Raw genomic sequence first — 16272 nt, forward strand, 5'->3', positions numbered from 1 at the left:
AGGCCCGTTGAATCACTTAGGAAGATGTCTCAGATTGCACACTTCTGTGGAATCAAGCCATGTAGGGGCTAAGTCACCACAAATGTAATATGTTCAATTACATATAATTACATTCAAAGCAATCCAAGATATTTCAGCCAATTAATCTTCTTCCCAAATAGTGCACAATTACAGGTATCTGCTTGCATGTAAACTTAGAGAATCAGATTTGGTACCAAACCATTTTGAACTGAAACCCAAAAATTTCAAAAGATTGTGAAATCTTGACTCACCACAAAATGTAGGTGGAAGAATGATTTAATGAACAAAACAAGAAAAAAATTGAAGCTGAGAATCAGATATAAAGATTTTTGAAGTTAAATGTCAAAAGCACCAGGAAATATCAAATTAGCCAAGAGCTGAGGGTTATTGTTATTCATACTTATTAAGCGCACTGTAACCCTGCGGGCATCCTGGCACTGAGATACATATATACTACCATCATACCAGCTGCAGAAACATGCAAGGGTTACCAGGCCTCTGCACCATGGCAGGCGAACAGTGGTGGAGTGCTGGTAATATGCAGCCCAGTGGTTTACCCTGGTCTAATGCCTCATCTTCTGACTAAGAATATATGGAAGTACATTTTTTCCAGTTTGACAAAGTAGGATGCTGTGGCCTATAAGTGCTCCTTAAGGGCAGGTGCGATGAATTTAGCAACCCACTGAAGCCTTCAGATTTCATACTGAAAGCTCAGAATGGGCCAACTTAAAAATTGTGCCACCTAGGTGACTTCATATCTAGGATCTCATCGCTGATTTTACACTCTCACATGGTGGGGCGCGAAAGCGCTGCTCACCATAAGCGCGAAGCAGCACAACTGCTGGCACTTCAACGTTCCACAAGCAGTAACAGGATGGACTTCCTTACTGCTTGTGGAATGGAACGCCAACCAATCCTGGAGCTGCTTTCATGCTGTAAAAGCAGCTCCAGGATTGGTGGGAGCAGGCTCACACAGTGCTCATTTTGAGGCTGGTGGCATGTGCCAGCAGTCAGTGCACATGTCAGGCTGGCTGTCACAAGACAGCTGGCCAATCCGACATGCACAGTATAGACCAGTGCTGACATCCTGCATTTGTAAGATTTAGCCCCGTCCCACCCTCGCGCTGTAGACGGCGCAAACAGGTGCGGTGGTAAATAAACAAAATCGCCTGGAAATGTCATTTTATTTATTTGTGTTTGTCTCCCGAGCTCACAGCAGGCAGGGCTTCGCTCCTCCGCTTCTGTGGAGGAGCCACCCGTGTGTATGTACGTATGCATGTATTAGTATCTTTAAAGCGTGAGCCTATCTGCTGAGTAATTAAGTATTGCACATTACTAAATCCTAAAATTACACGTTTATTTTGCATAACACATATTTATGTTTGCATTTCAAATACTTGCATTTTGGGTGCACAGTGCGATTTGCCTAGAATTACGTAATTTTCTTTCATTTGCCAGAATTTGCATTAAAACCCAGATTCCTAGGTGCGAAATCGGCAGAATAGCCACTAGAACTGTAGCCTTAGTTCTCAATCTTATTCTGGTCACTTCTAAAAAACAATGTCTTCAACCTACGCCTGAAAAAAAAGCATGGGTACATGATTACAGTTTAATGGGTAGTGAATTTCACAGTTGGGAGGCTGAGTAAGACATCCCTCTGCGTCTTTTCGATGCTGTTTGCAATTTGTGTGTGCTCAGTGAGTCGTGTTCAGAGTATACAGGAAATATTCAGGGGATTTCTTACCCAAAAAGGCTTCATTGTATGTGATTATTCGCTCCATCAATATTTATTCTCTCTGCTTTCTACTCAGTGATGTTTTCAGCATGTACAATTAGACCTAAATGTGAATTTATTCTCGGTGTGTACACATGGCCTCAGTGAATCATCCATAATCAATATACTTACTTTACTCTAAGTAGGTGACCACTTTTTTAATACAGTTCAAAAGTAAGTCCAGAAATGTCTTTCATAGAACCGTTTATAAGATATGCATTGTTCCTCTGTCATATGACTGTATGTAAGGTATCAAATACATTGTTTGAAGACTGCAGCATAAAATGAGCAGAGTTCCCATAGTGATGACAACAGATGGTATGAGTACATCACATTCATAGTAGCTTAGTGTTCTATTGTAGAACTGCATTGTTAAAAATGGCCCTTTCTGCAGGGCGATCCCCAGACATTTTGCCGTACTCCTCCCCTTATTGCTGAATTCTTTTTTTGTTGGCTTTAGGACTCTGTGCACTTTACCACTGCTAAAAGTGCTATAGTGCTTGTGCACTCAAAATATGGTAGAACTGTCTAATACCTAATTGGCATATCTAATTTACTTATAAGTCCCTGGTAATGTACACTACATGTGCCCATGGCCTGTAAATTAAATTATACTATTGGACCTGCATCACTGATTGTGCCACCAACTCAAGTATCCCTTTAAACATGCCTCAGGCCTGCCATTGTAGAGCATGTGTTTTCAGGTTTAAGCTGCCATTTTGATCTGACAAAATAAACCTTTTGCATGGCCAAAACCTTCCTTTATAATACATATAAATCCTCCAGTTAGGTCCTAGACAGCCCAAAGGGCAGGGTGCAGTGTTTCCAAAACGTTGGACACATACTTTTATATTTTACATGCCCTGGTAGTGAAAAACTCTTACATTTGGAAGGCCTATCTCAACCACAGGATAACATTAGGGTTACCTTATTTCATTTTTGTAGTGTAATTACCAAATGGAAAAAGATTACCTCTTCAAGTTTGGTGTCTCTGGAATCACAATTTAAAATCCTAACTTATGTTAAAGTTGGATCTGAAATTGCAATTCTGAAATTGCCACTTTTAGAAAGTTGGCATTTTCTTGTCTCAGCCATTTGGTGCCTACAGTCCATTTCTGGTCACCTGACTGGGAGTAGTTGGCAGTTGGGCTTTGTTTATTCCTCTTAGACAGCCACACACAAAAGAAGGACTGGAATGGCCATCAGTGGCAGGATGGGAGGGGGGAGCAGGGCCAGGCTTCAAAGCGTGAATAGGCTGTGTCCTGTCTTCACACAAAGGGCTTAATAATACGTTATTGTCACTTCTTCCTCTTTTGTGCCAGGGCTGGGGAGGTAGGAAATCCCATGCACTTCAAATACACTGTCTAGAAGCTTCTCTCACCTTCCAGAACCAGGGCACCAGTTTATAAAAGAAGGACCTTGGACACCAACTCTTCAGCACACTTCTGGACCTGGGGATACTCTGCCAGAAAAAAGGACGGCTGTGCTGCTGAAAGGATTGTCACTCTGCGGGACTCCTACTCTGAAGGAGCTGCTACCCTGCTGACCTGCTGACCTCTTGTATTGGGGAGGAATAACTGGACCTGCAACCCATCTGTACTGAGGACCCCAGATCTGAACCTCAGGGACATAAAGTGCTCCCCGACAGCTCCTAGGCCCGTCTTCAGTGAGTTCCTGACCCTCAAGTGATGTCCTTCAGGTCCTGGACACTTGGTGTGTCTCAGCAGGCTCTTAAATTCGACTTTTGGGTTCTTCGTGACCACGAACAGGGCTGTTTGCACCAGAATCACGCTGCTAAAACAAAAAACCAGCGCGAGCCATGGCCAGCCTGTCTATTTACACACGCATTGATTGCCACGAAGGACTGCCACTGCGAAGCTCCAGCCTGCCGGTCTGCGGTGTCTGGCCTGCTACTCCAGCCACACCTACCACTGCCAGTGACACTCTTCTTGCTCCCTGCAGCCCTCTCTAATGTGAACGGGACTCCTCTTACAAAACTTGAGAAGGTAAACCTTCACCAGAGCTAATGTGGTACTGTATCGGAAACGAGCTCCATCGTGGTCGCACTGTAGTTTTGACTTTGACAAACTCTAATGCGATCAGAAATCCATGGTTGGTGCTTTATGCTTTTAGGCAATATATTGCTGTTTAGTCTTTAAATATTCATAACCACGGTGCTACTAATTAGATTATTATCATTTTGGTATTGTTTTATTTATTAAATTAAGCTCTATGTTTCTAACCTGGTGTGTAATCTTTTTGTGTGTTTTTTCACTGTTTTACCATTTATAGTTTTGCACAAATACTTTGCACATTGCCTCTAAATTAAGCCTGACTGCTCAGTGCCAAGCTACCAGGGGGCTGAGCACCCTGACTAAAATTGTGGTTGCTGCTTGACCAGGGCTCACACACCAGTCAACCAGTAACCAAATTCTAACAGGGGTGATCAGTGACGAGGATAGGATTTGTGTTTGTGCAGTGCCGTACTGTTATTTGGTGTACACTACGTATCCCATACCTAAGACCAATTCAAGTTTAAACTCTCCTTGATTCACCTGTTTGCTTTTTCCAAATTAATTCCTACTATACCTGACTGTTTGTGGTCCCACCTGCAAGGATGGAGTTTGAGCTTACCAACCTGTAGAGCTACACTGTGGCTGAGCTCAAGGAGTTTTGCCAGGAGAGGAGACTGCCCGCCGAAAGGTGCACCAGGAAGGCAAAGCTCCAAAAGTAATTGAGGGCATGGGCGGAGGTCCACCAGTCACAACAGATGACATTGAGGAAGAGGCTGATGTGGAGGGATCTGAGCAGGACCTGCAGGAGGTTCTTGGAATGCAGCCTGTTGAGGAGGGGGATGACATGCCCGCAGGATTGGAGATTCCTCCTCATGAAGGAAGCTGTGTGTCCTCTTGCAACCTGTCCCCAGAGGAACTGGCAGAAAGGAAGGCAAAGAAGTAGTGTAGGTTACAGATGGCCAAATTTGAGATGGAGGAAAACTAAATCTGGTTGGCTCATGAACTGAGTTTTAAAAAGCTGGACTTGAAAGCCAATCAGCTGTTACAGTCCAGGATGAGTAGTGACAGCGAAACTACAGCTTCCAGTGCTGAAGGAAGGGTCCACATACTGAGAGACTTGGTGCCTGACTTTGAGGAAGGAGATGTCATAGACAGGTGGATTGAGGCATATGAGGTAGCTCTAGAGGTGCACATGAACCCTGAGGAGGATTGGGGAGATGACCTTTTGAGACATATTCTGTGTGATGATAGAGATGCCTTCCTTGCCCTAGTGAAGGGGAATATTCTGCAGTATCCCACCATGAAGTAGACCCTTGTTAAGCAATATGGATTCACTACAGAAGAGTAAAGGTTGAGATTTAGAGGCAATCGGAAATTGTCTCACCAATCTTGGGGGGGATTTTGTGGGTTAATTGTGTAAGGCTCTGGATGGTTGGGTGAAGGTAGGGAGGTAAACACCTGTGAGGGGCTGTACAGTTTGACTGCCAGCGAGCACATGTTCAGCCACTGTTTTCCAGAACTACACCAACATCTGGTTCACTGCAAGCTCACTAACCCCAGAGAACTTGCAAAGGAGGTAGACCTCTGGGTGAGTGTCTGGGAAGGCATTGGGGAGTGATCTTAAGGAGGGTTGCTCAGGTTCCCCCATCAATGTGAGGGGGAGGTACGCAGTGACCCAGACAGGTCAAAGTATGGTGAGTGAGGAAAGGAGTCCCATGTCCCTTCTAAGAATAGGAGGGGAGGTTATGGTGGGAAGCGTCCTAGGATGCCCGATTTCCAGCCCCATATGCTTGGGTTGCTCCCAGGGGGGGGGGGGCACTAGCAAGGGGACCTGGTCAGTACCAAGAGATCATCCAGTGGTGGGAGCTCCACAGTGTCAGGGAAGCTGGGTGGGGCGGCTGCCACAGGTGTCCTGCCAGTTTTGTTTTCTGGGGGTACCACTCCTCAGCAGAGTGTTCAGAGGCTCAAATAGGGGGTTATGAGGTGGAAACAGTGCACAGTGGGAGGACCAATTGGTCAAGGATTGCAAGCTATGAGAACAGAGCAACCCAGACTAACCCTGGTGAGCCCTCTTTTGACCAGAGGGGGCTCCATGCACTGTCACAGGGACAGTGGGCTGGGAACCTATGCCAGGCAGACCCTTGCATGGCATAGGCAGTGTGTGTCACCGTGGGGGGCAATTCCTCCTGGAAGTCCTGTTTCACCAGGCATGTGTTTAGCCTGAGAGTACGGACCCTGGATTGAAAGACCAATTTTAGGATATCATCCTTGAACTGATGGGAAGGAGAGTGGAAAAAGGGTGCCTAACACCTGGGGCGGTTGCCCCCCCACTCTGTGAAAACTCAGAGGTCAGAGATCCCAGGGAGCACTAGGACCTGGATTTTGACACCGACAGTCAGTTCTTAGTCGCCTCTGTTGCTTACTGTTCTTAGGGACAGAGTTTTCCTATGGGCTGGGGACAGAAGTCTGATCCAAGGGGAGGAATGGGCCACATCACTTTGTTGGCCATGGTGGTACTGTCTGCCTACTGGAAGGCATCTGTGAGCAAGTTAAGGTTAGGTGCTGCACAGATGGGGTCCACAGATAAGGAGGAGGGCTCCAAGTGGGTCAATTCAGTGGCTCAGGAGGCTATAGACAGAGGGATCCAACTGAATTCAGAGAGGCATAGAACTGACAAGTGCCCCTGCAGTAAAGGGCCATTGTCCACATTTTATCGCCTAAGCAGAGAAGTCAATCACGGTATTGATTAGTCTCCCCTGGCTTTAGGCTAGAGGGAGTCATTTTGGAAATGGCCCTTTCTGCAGTGTCATCCCCTAACCTTTTGCCTTCCTCTTTCCCTTTTTGCTGAACTTGTTTTTGTGGGTTGGAACTCAGTGCACTTTACCACTGCTAACCAGTGCAAAGTTACTTGTGCTTTCTCCTTAAAACATGATAGAATTGGCTTATACCGAATTGGCATATGTAATTTACTTATAAGTCCTTGGGTAAAGTGCACTACATGGGCACAGGACCTGTAAATGAAATGCTACTAGTGGCCCTGCAGCACTGATTGTGCCACCCACTTAAGAATCAGTTTAAACATGTCTCAGGCCTGCCATTTCAGAGCCTGTGTATGCAGGTTTAAACTGACATCGCAACCAGGCAAAATAAATCTTTTGCCAGGCCCAAACCTTCCTTTTCTATACATATAAGGTAGTCCCTAGACAGCCCCAAGGGCAGGGTGTAGTGTAACTAAAAGGTTGGTTGTGTACTTTTAAGTTTTACATGTCCTGGTAGTGAAAAACTCTTAAATTAGTTTGTCACTACTGCAAGTCCTATTTCTCTCATAGGAGAGCATTATAGTTACCCTCTTGCATTTTATATGTTTAATTTCCAAATGGGAAAAGATAACCCCTTCAAGTTTGGTGTCTCTGTTATCACAATTTAACATTTTAACTTATCGTAAAAATTGAATTTTAGATTGCAATTCTGAAATTGCCACTTTTAGAAAGTTATCATTTTCTTGTCTTAACCATTTGGTGCCTGCAGCCTGTCTCTTGTCACATGGCTGGGTGTAGTTGGCAGTTGGTCTTTGTGTATGCCTCCTAGATAACAACACACAGTGGAAGCTTAGGTATGACTGGTAGGGACATCATTGGCATTATGGGAGGAAGGAGCTTGTCCAAGCCTCCCTTATACTTGAATAGTCTGTGTCCTGTGTTCGCACAAAAATGCCTAACAGCCCTGCATTGTCACTTCAGCCAGCTTGGATCAAGAAGGTAGAGAATCCCATGCACTTAAAAGACACTGTCTAGAAGCTTTTCACTCTTTCCAGAACCAGGGTACCAGTGTATAAAAGAAGGACCTCAGACACCAACTCTTCAGTAAACTTCTAGACCTGAGGATATTTTGCCAGGAAGAATGACTGCTGTGCTGCTGAAAGGACTTTAACTCTGCTGGACTGCCTCTCTGAAGGAGCTGCTGCCCTGTTGAGCTGACCTGCTGCCCTCTTGCCTGGGAGGAATAGATCAACCACAGACTGACCCTGGTGAGCCATCTTGTAAGCGGGGAACTCCATGCATTGTTACGGTAACAGAGGGCTGGGGACCTGCAACCCATCTTGAACCCAAGACCACAACGTGACTCAAAGGACTAGTCTACTGGCTTCTGATCTGAGCCTCAGGGGCATAAAAGACTCCCCAACAGCTCCTAGACCTGTCTTCATCGAGTTCCTGACCCCCAAGTGGTGCCCTCAGGTCCAGGACGCTTTGCGTGGCTCAGTGGGCTCTTAAATCCAGCTTTTGGGCTCTTTGTGACCGCTAACGGGCCCGTTTGCACAGAAACCTTACTGCTCGCTTCGAAACCCAGCACGAGCCGCAGCCAGCCTGTCTCTTCACACAGCAAGCATCGATCACCATGGAGGATCATCACTGCGAGGCTCCAGTCTACCCGCCACAATGCCTGGCCTGCTCCTCACGCCAGGCCGACACTGCCAGCAACACTCTTCTTGCTCCCTGTGGCTCTCTTCAACTCTAATGGGACACTTTGCACAAAACTTGCCAGCACAAGTTTGTCCAGACACCAATACATCCTCACTCAATAATCCCACTGTTTGTTTTCTTTGTATTTCCTGTTTGGTAAATAGAGTGCGATACTTCCTGTAAATGGTCAAGTCTTTTAGACTCCTACTGCCTCAAGGAAGGGAAGATGACTACCTCCATTTTCTTGGACAATATGATTTATGGCGTTCACCCCTGTACCTGGAGACATAAGTACAAGATCCAAATATCAGCCTGAGACACTGGTGGTTTGCCGTGAGGTAATTCACCCCTGCTTCCTAGGGGCAACATGTAAAAGACATAGAGGTCTTATTATCAACCCAGAAACTAGGGGACTCGTAATGAGTGCCTTCATCTCCAGTCTTACACCAATCATGACTAACATTTCTAAAAAAGTGCTTTTTTTGCTATCAAAATTTTAATATTTTCATCTGGATTTATGCATTGGTCCCATTTTATGAAAATACAGTAATTAAAATCACACTAGGGGTACTCATTTATTATTGTGGCTTAGTTTTCAGCTTTGTGCTTTTCTGCATGTTTTCCAGTTTGCCAAGACCCAGTCAGTTTTGACCCTGCTTAGTCATCCACTCATATGACCATGATTAAAAATTAACTGTCAATGCAAATAAAATGTGAGTTTGTTTCTTCATTAATAATTGAATTTTAAATGCAAGGTACTATCTAATACTTTTTGATGTTGCATTTAGAGGGCAATGCTAACAATGGGGCTTAAAAGAAAACAGTTTGTTTGAAATTCCACCTCAGTGCAATGGTAGAAAAGAGTCTCATAAAAATAGACATGCAAGATACTTTTCTATGCACGTATTGATTCTTTATTGTCTATATTCTTCTTTATAGTATGGACTCCAAAGAATCCTCAGTGAGGATAGGAGTCTGTTTTTATTGGCGAGAGCAATTGATCCAAAGCAAGTACACATGATGACGGAAATAGTGAAAATACTCTCTGCCATTTGCATCATTGGAGAGGAAAATATGTAAGTATTCTTTTGCTGATTTGTTATTCACTAACGATAGATGGTTTTGTATACATTTTGGTTAAGCTAATATCTGCTCCTTTCAGTTTATCAATGTTGGTGTTTGAAAATGGAAAAACATTCTTACTGATTTACATTATTTCTTTCATTTACTTGTACTCAAAATCATGGCAAAACAAGTTTAAATAAAAAACTGCCATACATGTCAAACACATCTGCTAAAACCATTTATTCCTATTTTTTATGGTTTCGTGGTCTAGCAGAGGAAAAACAGCTTTAGCTACCTCGCCAGCATTATAATATATAAAGTTGCAGGGACATTAAAGTTAGTCTCAGATTTTACTCGTACAAAACCGTTGATATTCAGCTGTTATAGTTACTTGAGCTAACTATAACTTATGCCCCATTGATCCACTGCTTATGACCTCACATAGTACATCACTCATGACATGTTCAGTTATATCACTGATGATATCATGCACAGAAATACTCCCACTCACACCCCTATACAACCTCTCATACACCCAGTCAAACACCCATGTGACCACTAACACACCCATACAACCACTTATACACCCATTTACTCATCTGTAGAGCCACTCATACAGCAACTCACACAGCCACTCACTCACCCATATATCCACTCATGCACCCTCTCACACACCAATACTGCCACTCACACATCAAGTCAAACAGACACTTACACACCCACTCATATACCCTTACAGCCACTCACACACCCACTCAGTCACCCATAGAGAAACTCATGCAGCCACTCATTCACCCATACAGGTACTCACACATCCATACACTCACCTTTACAGCCACACACACTGCCACCTACTCACCAATACAGCTACTCACACCCCCACTCACTTACCCTTACAGCCACTCACACAGACATTAACTCCCCAATACAGCCACTTATTTACCTATACACAATCAAACTGCTAATCACTAACCCATGCATCCACTTACACACCCACTCACATACCTGTGTACCCACTCACATAGCCACTAACTCAACCATACAGCCATTCACCCACCTGCTCACTCTCCAATGCAGCCACTCACACTCACACTCACTCACCCACCCATTCAGCTGCTCACATACCCACTAACTCATCCATGCAGTAACTCACACACCCATACATCCACGTAGACATCCACTAACACACTGATACAGACAGTCAAACAGGCACTCAGATGAGCTATATTAGAAATAGTATGTCTAATTACTAGTAGAGAAAGAATAGAAATTTAACTTATCATGTAGCTTAGTATATATCTTTAAGTCTCAGAAACGTTTATGAAACACACTCACGGAATGATGTCATCAGTGATGTCATCTAAGATGTCACTGACCATGTCATAAGTTTGTAAGATGTGAGATCATAATCAGTGCATTGCGGGGGAAACAAGTTATAGTCAGCTCAGGTAACTATAACTGCTGAATTTCAATGGTTTTGTACAAGTGAAATCTAAGCCTAAGTATAACATTCCTGTAACCTTTGTTTTTTCAGTGTGTATATATATATATATATATATATATATATTTTTTTTTTTTTTTCTTCAATTAAATAAACAAAGGAGAAAGGAACATTATAGTTAGGTGAATTTTTCAGTGACAACATTAACGTTATGAACAAAAAAACGGAAATTCAGCAATTATAGGTAGCAGCGCTTACTATAACTTGCACCCTGCCATTGCACTGCTTTTGACCTCACATATGAACTGGGGTGGTGAAGTGAGCTAAAGAACTATTATGGATTCAACCCAGATCTGTGACTGGGAATGAGTGTTTGAACATTTTCAGCATTCCATCCATCATCTGTTTGTGTTTGCTTTGTTCGCCCTAAGTTGGCAGGGTATGCCCAAACATGGGTCCCTTGCACACTTTGCCACTGGATTCAAGCTAGCCTGGCTGAGGAAGGGTTGTGACCCCGAAACTGGTCCCAGGATGCTTGTTTCCGGTCCCAGTGAAGATCTGGCTTTGCAGTTCGGGCTGGACTGTTCCCATGATGCACAGGGTGAAGACTTATTTGCATATGGCTGTGTCTGAAATGGGGTGGCGAAGTGACCTAAAGAATAACGATGGATTCAACCCAGATTTGTGACTAGGGGTGAGTGTCTGAAAAGTTTCAGCGCTCCATCCATCATCTCTTTGTGTTTGCTTTGACCTTACATATGGCATCACTCATTACATGTTCTATGACATCATTTGTGACATTATTGGTAACATCTCAACAATATTTATAAATTCACCTAACTATAATGTCACTTTAGGCTTTGTTTTTTGCAGTGAATTTCTAGGGTTTTTTTAAACAAAAATTAATAGTTGATTACAATATGTAATTGCCCCCATCACACAGTGGAGATTGTTATAGTTAGATCAGAGTTTTCATAGGAAAAGAGTTTTTTGTTTGTTTCGCTAATTCACACAAAACTTTCCAATAAAATGTGCATCCACCTTAGCTCCTTTCAGGCATGTTTCCTGGTAATTCATCAAGCAGAGGTCAAGAAAAAAGGGGGTGGGGCAAAATTTTGATTTTCCTTGTTAATTCCCATTGAACATTTGAGAAGCAATACAGAGAAAAACAGCTGAGAGGAATTATACCGAATTTGGCAGAGTTAGGATTTTACTCCAAAAGTGGGCTTTTCATTATTTGGTGTAAGTACATTCAGTTGTTTTCAAGATATTCGCATTCAACAGGTGAATGTGTGCTTATTAAGGGGTTAAAAAGTTAGGTATATCTGGAAGGTTGGTCCTGCTGGAGTCATGCATCACCATAATTTAAAATAATAAGGCCTTCTGATTGGCCGAGCGAGCTTTTTCTCCCATTGGCCTTTTTTGTACTGTGAAACTGGTACCAGTCCTGTGGTACTGAAGAATTTGATTGGCTGGCCACAAGTTGGAGAAAAATGTTACCATTACAGGACTCGGGGACTCAGTACCCATGGCCTGAAGTAAAAAGAAAAACATAGGGCATGAGGGGGCAGAGTTAAGATTCCCTGACCCCATAGCACATGTGGGTGGATCCTGAGGGACCGTCCTTGGCACAAAAATAAAATAAACCAAATTTTGTGTAGCAAGTACAGCAGTACAGCCGCAGGACAAAGTGCGGCCTCCTGTATGGTGTATGGGTCTTCAGTGAGTGCCCTCCATCAAGTGTCACCCACATGGTACCACAGGACCCTGCAAGCTTCAATGGTTGAAAAAGGTTAAATAAAAGAAATCACACTTAGGTTGTGGGCCTGTGAGGGCTTGACATCTGCAGAGGGGTGGCTGCAGATCCCGGCTGGCCATAGTCATCAGAGGGTTGGCTGCCCAGAAAGGGGGTTAGCCACATGCAGCGAGGGATTGTGCACAAAGCCTTGCAATAGGCGAGGCACAGCTTTTGTCTGTATGCAGTGGGTTGTGGCTGCTAGCACAGGTTTGGGCACAGGGCATGTGCACAGTGGGGGCTTGCCTTCCCATGTGTGTTAGGTGCCAAGAGGGTGAAGTTTGAGTTCTGGTACCACAAAAAGGTTAAGTAGTAAAAATCTATTTGGGTTGGTGGTCCATGGGAAAATCGTGGTCCATGGATTGTTGAGTACAGCTTGCTGACAACCACCCTCTGCCCATAGTTAAAGGCCTTGCACAGTGGGGTTTGGCTGCCCATGTGGGATTGGCCAAAGAGCATGGCTGTATGACTAGCCCAGCACCCGCCTACCTGCTGTGCACGGTCAAGGACCATGCGAAGTGGGCTCTTGGTTGTTTGCAGCAGGGAGTTGGGCACAGGGCTAATCCGGAAGCCAGGCCCTGCAACTAGCCCCATGCTCCACATGACTGAATGCTGTGTGCATCAGGGGGTTGGCCAGTCCTTGTGGACAAACCTTTGTTGCTCAAGGCTGAAAGCTGTGCCTATTGGGGGAGTTGGCTGAATACAATCAAATGCACTTGATATTCACAGAAAAAAAAAACAAGATTAAAGTGACAATGCAGTTTTGTATGGTAATAAGAAATTCACAAAAAAAAAAAGGTTAATGTAACGTTATAGTTAGGTATGGTAATAAGAACTTAGCTTACATTTAATAAACACTAGAACTTACTGAAAAAATGTGGTTATAATGATGTTAAAAGTTGAAATGTTAGTCCTTTTATAGGTATGTGTTGAAAAATCACAAAAAATGTACTTTTAAAAAACAATAAAAAAAGGTATACCAGGTAGAATTTACTGAGCTAACTATAACTTGCTCCCCCACTATGCATTGCTTATGACTTGACATATTACATCACTCATCCTGAACATGTGAAATGATATCACTTATAACATTTCAAATTACATTCTTGTTACTCTTGTAACATCTATTGCATAAATTTGAAGAAATAAAAACATCATCGGCTTCTCAAGGCCAGTCTTACTGGCTTTGCCACTGTATGTTCTCTGTTCCAATATTTTGCTAGTGGCAATGAAAAATGGTAGCCAGGCTCATATTGTTGGTATTTGACTTTGATTTGACTTCCTTACGAATTTACATAATTAATACACTAGACTATAGGCACTCTATAGTTTGTTCCACAGCCGTCCTCACAAAATAAGGTCACGATCTCCACATTGTGCAATGTAAAATGCAGCAGCTCATGTATGTGTAGTCTAAGCAGGTGAATTTCATCTTAACATTAAGAAACAAATTGTTCAAATAAGGCTCATTTGAATTATTAATGAAAGTCATTGCACAGTCATTGCTGTCAGTCATCAACATACAGTCACAATAAATATATAGAAATTGAAACCACTGCTTTCATGTCAGATCTGTGTTTCAGACGTAGTTCATTAACCATGTAAGATAAAAATGAAATGCCGGATAGAAAAAAATGAATATATCACAATAAAATAAAATTGTTATAAAAACAACTGCTCCATAAATTATGGATCAACATGAATCTTATAGTTCTTCAGGTAAAACTTGCAGTCCTGGGGCCATATTACATAATTTCCTTGTTTGCGCTGGGCACGCCTTTGAAAAGCTACGCTAGACGCAAACAAGGAGAGTAAGCCCCCAGGGCAGGCACAAAGTCGTGTTGACCTGGGGTCAGTCCATTCAAGTGAAATACGGAGGGGCTTTGAAGCTGCTGTTACGTGTTTCACTGTGAAGGTGGCAACCCGCCTGCACCTTAAAGAGGGGGGAGAGAGATCCCCTTTCAGGCGGGTGCTGTGAGTGACTGCACTCGCCTGCAAGGGGATGTCTAGGGGTCTATAGGACCCCTTTCACACCCTTCAGAGGGCTGCCATCAGTGGTGCGCTAACAGTACGCCACTTTTATGTTGGTGCAATGTCATTGTGTCTCCTGACAGCTTCTTTGCCTCTGCGCCCATATTTATAATATGACTCAAGCACAGAGGAAAAGGAATTTTCTCATTTGAGGGAATGCCTTCTGATGCTAGTGCAATATGTGTGCCAGCGCTATCTGTATTACAGAAGGGGCTGCACAAGTGTCGTTGGCCTCTTCTGTAATACCAAAGTGCCCTGGAGGCACACAAAGTGGGCGTAAACACCCGTTGTTTCCCCGGGCAACTTTGTATAATATGGCCCCTGATCCTTAAAATGCTTTTTGACTAGTCTATTAAAAGTATAAGAAGACTACTAAGCCTCAATCATCTTCTTTCCACTATTCTACACTGGAGAGGAAGCATGGAATGTTACTGTTAAAAAACACATGGACTTCCTGGTATTTCAGAATGCTAGAATACTAGATTTAGGGGCCTTTTCAAATACAAAATACTTCCACAGTCCAATCCCTGTGCCTCTTCTAGCTTATCACACCACATCCAGTACCAGAAGTGAAACCAAATCGGCTGTGACAAAAATGGTCTAACCCGCCACACACTGCAGGTGGCTGCAACCAGAATGGGGCCGTGATATCATGGTTGGTTCATCGCAGGCCTTCCTTATTGTGAAAGCAGCTTCCAGAAAAACGCCAGAGTGGCACAAAGGCCAGCACACATAGGTCTTGCCTTGGAAATCCCTGCACAATAGAAAAGCTGAAAGTTGTTCAATATTTATATCTTAAAATGTAGACACTGACCACACGTGAAACTCATCTCTTCTGCTAAACTTGCAGGGCATTTCTTACTTCACTCAATGTGAGCTTTGGTTTGCTGTGGTTCTCTTTTCTCAACTCTGCTGTTCTTCGCATTAAGGTGTGCAAGAGATAAAGTGGGCACTGTATAAAATAAACTCAATCAATAATTATTTGCAGGTTTTTTGGGCAAGACAAGAAATAACAGAGTCTTTTCTAAAATTATGGAGCGTTGTATTCGCTGCTTCTTCTAACGACTGTAATGCCACATTTGATTTCGGAGACAGATCTCTGAGGATGTTTTCTTTATTCGTTTTAGCTTGGATAAGCTGCTAGGCGCCATAACTACAGCGGCGGAGAGAAACAACAGAGAGCGCTTTTCGCCCATTGTCGAGGGGCTGGAAAGTCATGACGCTTTGCAGTTGCAGGTATGTGCATGAGTGTCTGCTCTCGTACACAAGTGATGTCAAGTAGTGTCTTTTTTATGACGTTTGGGGCTTACGGTGCCTTCATCGTCCACCTCGCTACCAGTAAAACGAATTGTTTGAGTTGACTATTTGAGCTCTAGAACAGTGGAGAGCCTTAAGCCTTATTATAAGTTGGCCATTATCACACCCTTTAAAACCGACACTAAGGTTATCACCTGTGAAGAGTTTCTGGAAATGAACATGTGGATTGTGGGGCTTTCTGCACCAAAATCCCCCCCACCTTTCCATATTTACTGGCCATTTTTCCACATTAAATATCGGCAGGTTTGACCTGCATAAATTTAATACAACATTCATAATAATGATATGTGCACCAAGAGTAGTAAACCATACAGATTCTAGGAGGTTTTGCATGCTGCACAGATGGCCCTTAC

The 16272-nt window shown here is 43.5% G+C and overlaps 1 protein-coding gene across 4 annotated transcripts in view; it reads left to right on the forward strand.

Annotated features, from left to right (window-relative positions):
* The window catches only part of DIAPH2 (diaphanous related formin 2), a 3515124-nt gene that overhangs the window by 923009 nt on the left and 2575843 nt on the right, over nucleotides 1–16272 (forward strand). For all 4 annotated transcript variants that reach the window (XM_085607750.1, XM_085607751.1, XM_085607752.1 and 1 more), the window contains 2 exons: nucleotides 9210–9346; nucleotides 15730–15838. In XM_085607750.1, coding sequence (XP_085463876.1) covers nucleotides 9210–9346; nucleotides 15730–15838 — 246 coding nt within the window. The remainder of the gene's footprint in view (nucleotides 1–9209; nucleotides 9347–15729; nucleotides 15839–16272) is intronic.

This window comes from Triturus cristatus, chromosome 5_2 (genome assembly GCF_964204655.1).
Source record: "Triturus cristatus chromosome 5_2, aTriCri1.1, whole genome shotgun sequence".
NCBI classification, from domain to species: domain Eukaryota; kingdom Metazoa; phylum Chordata; class Amphibia; order Caudata; family Salamandridae; genus Triturus; species Triturus cristatus.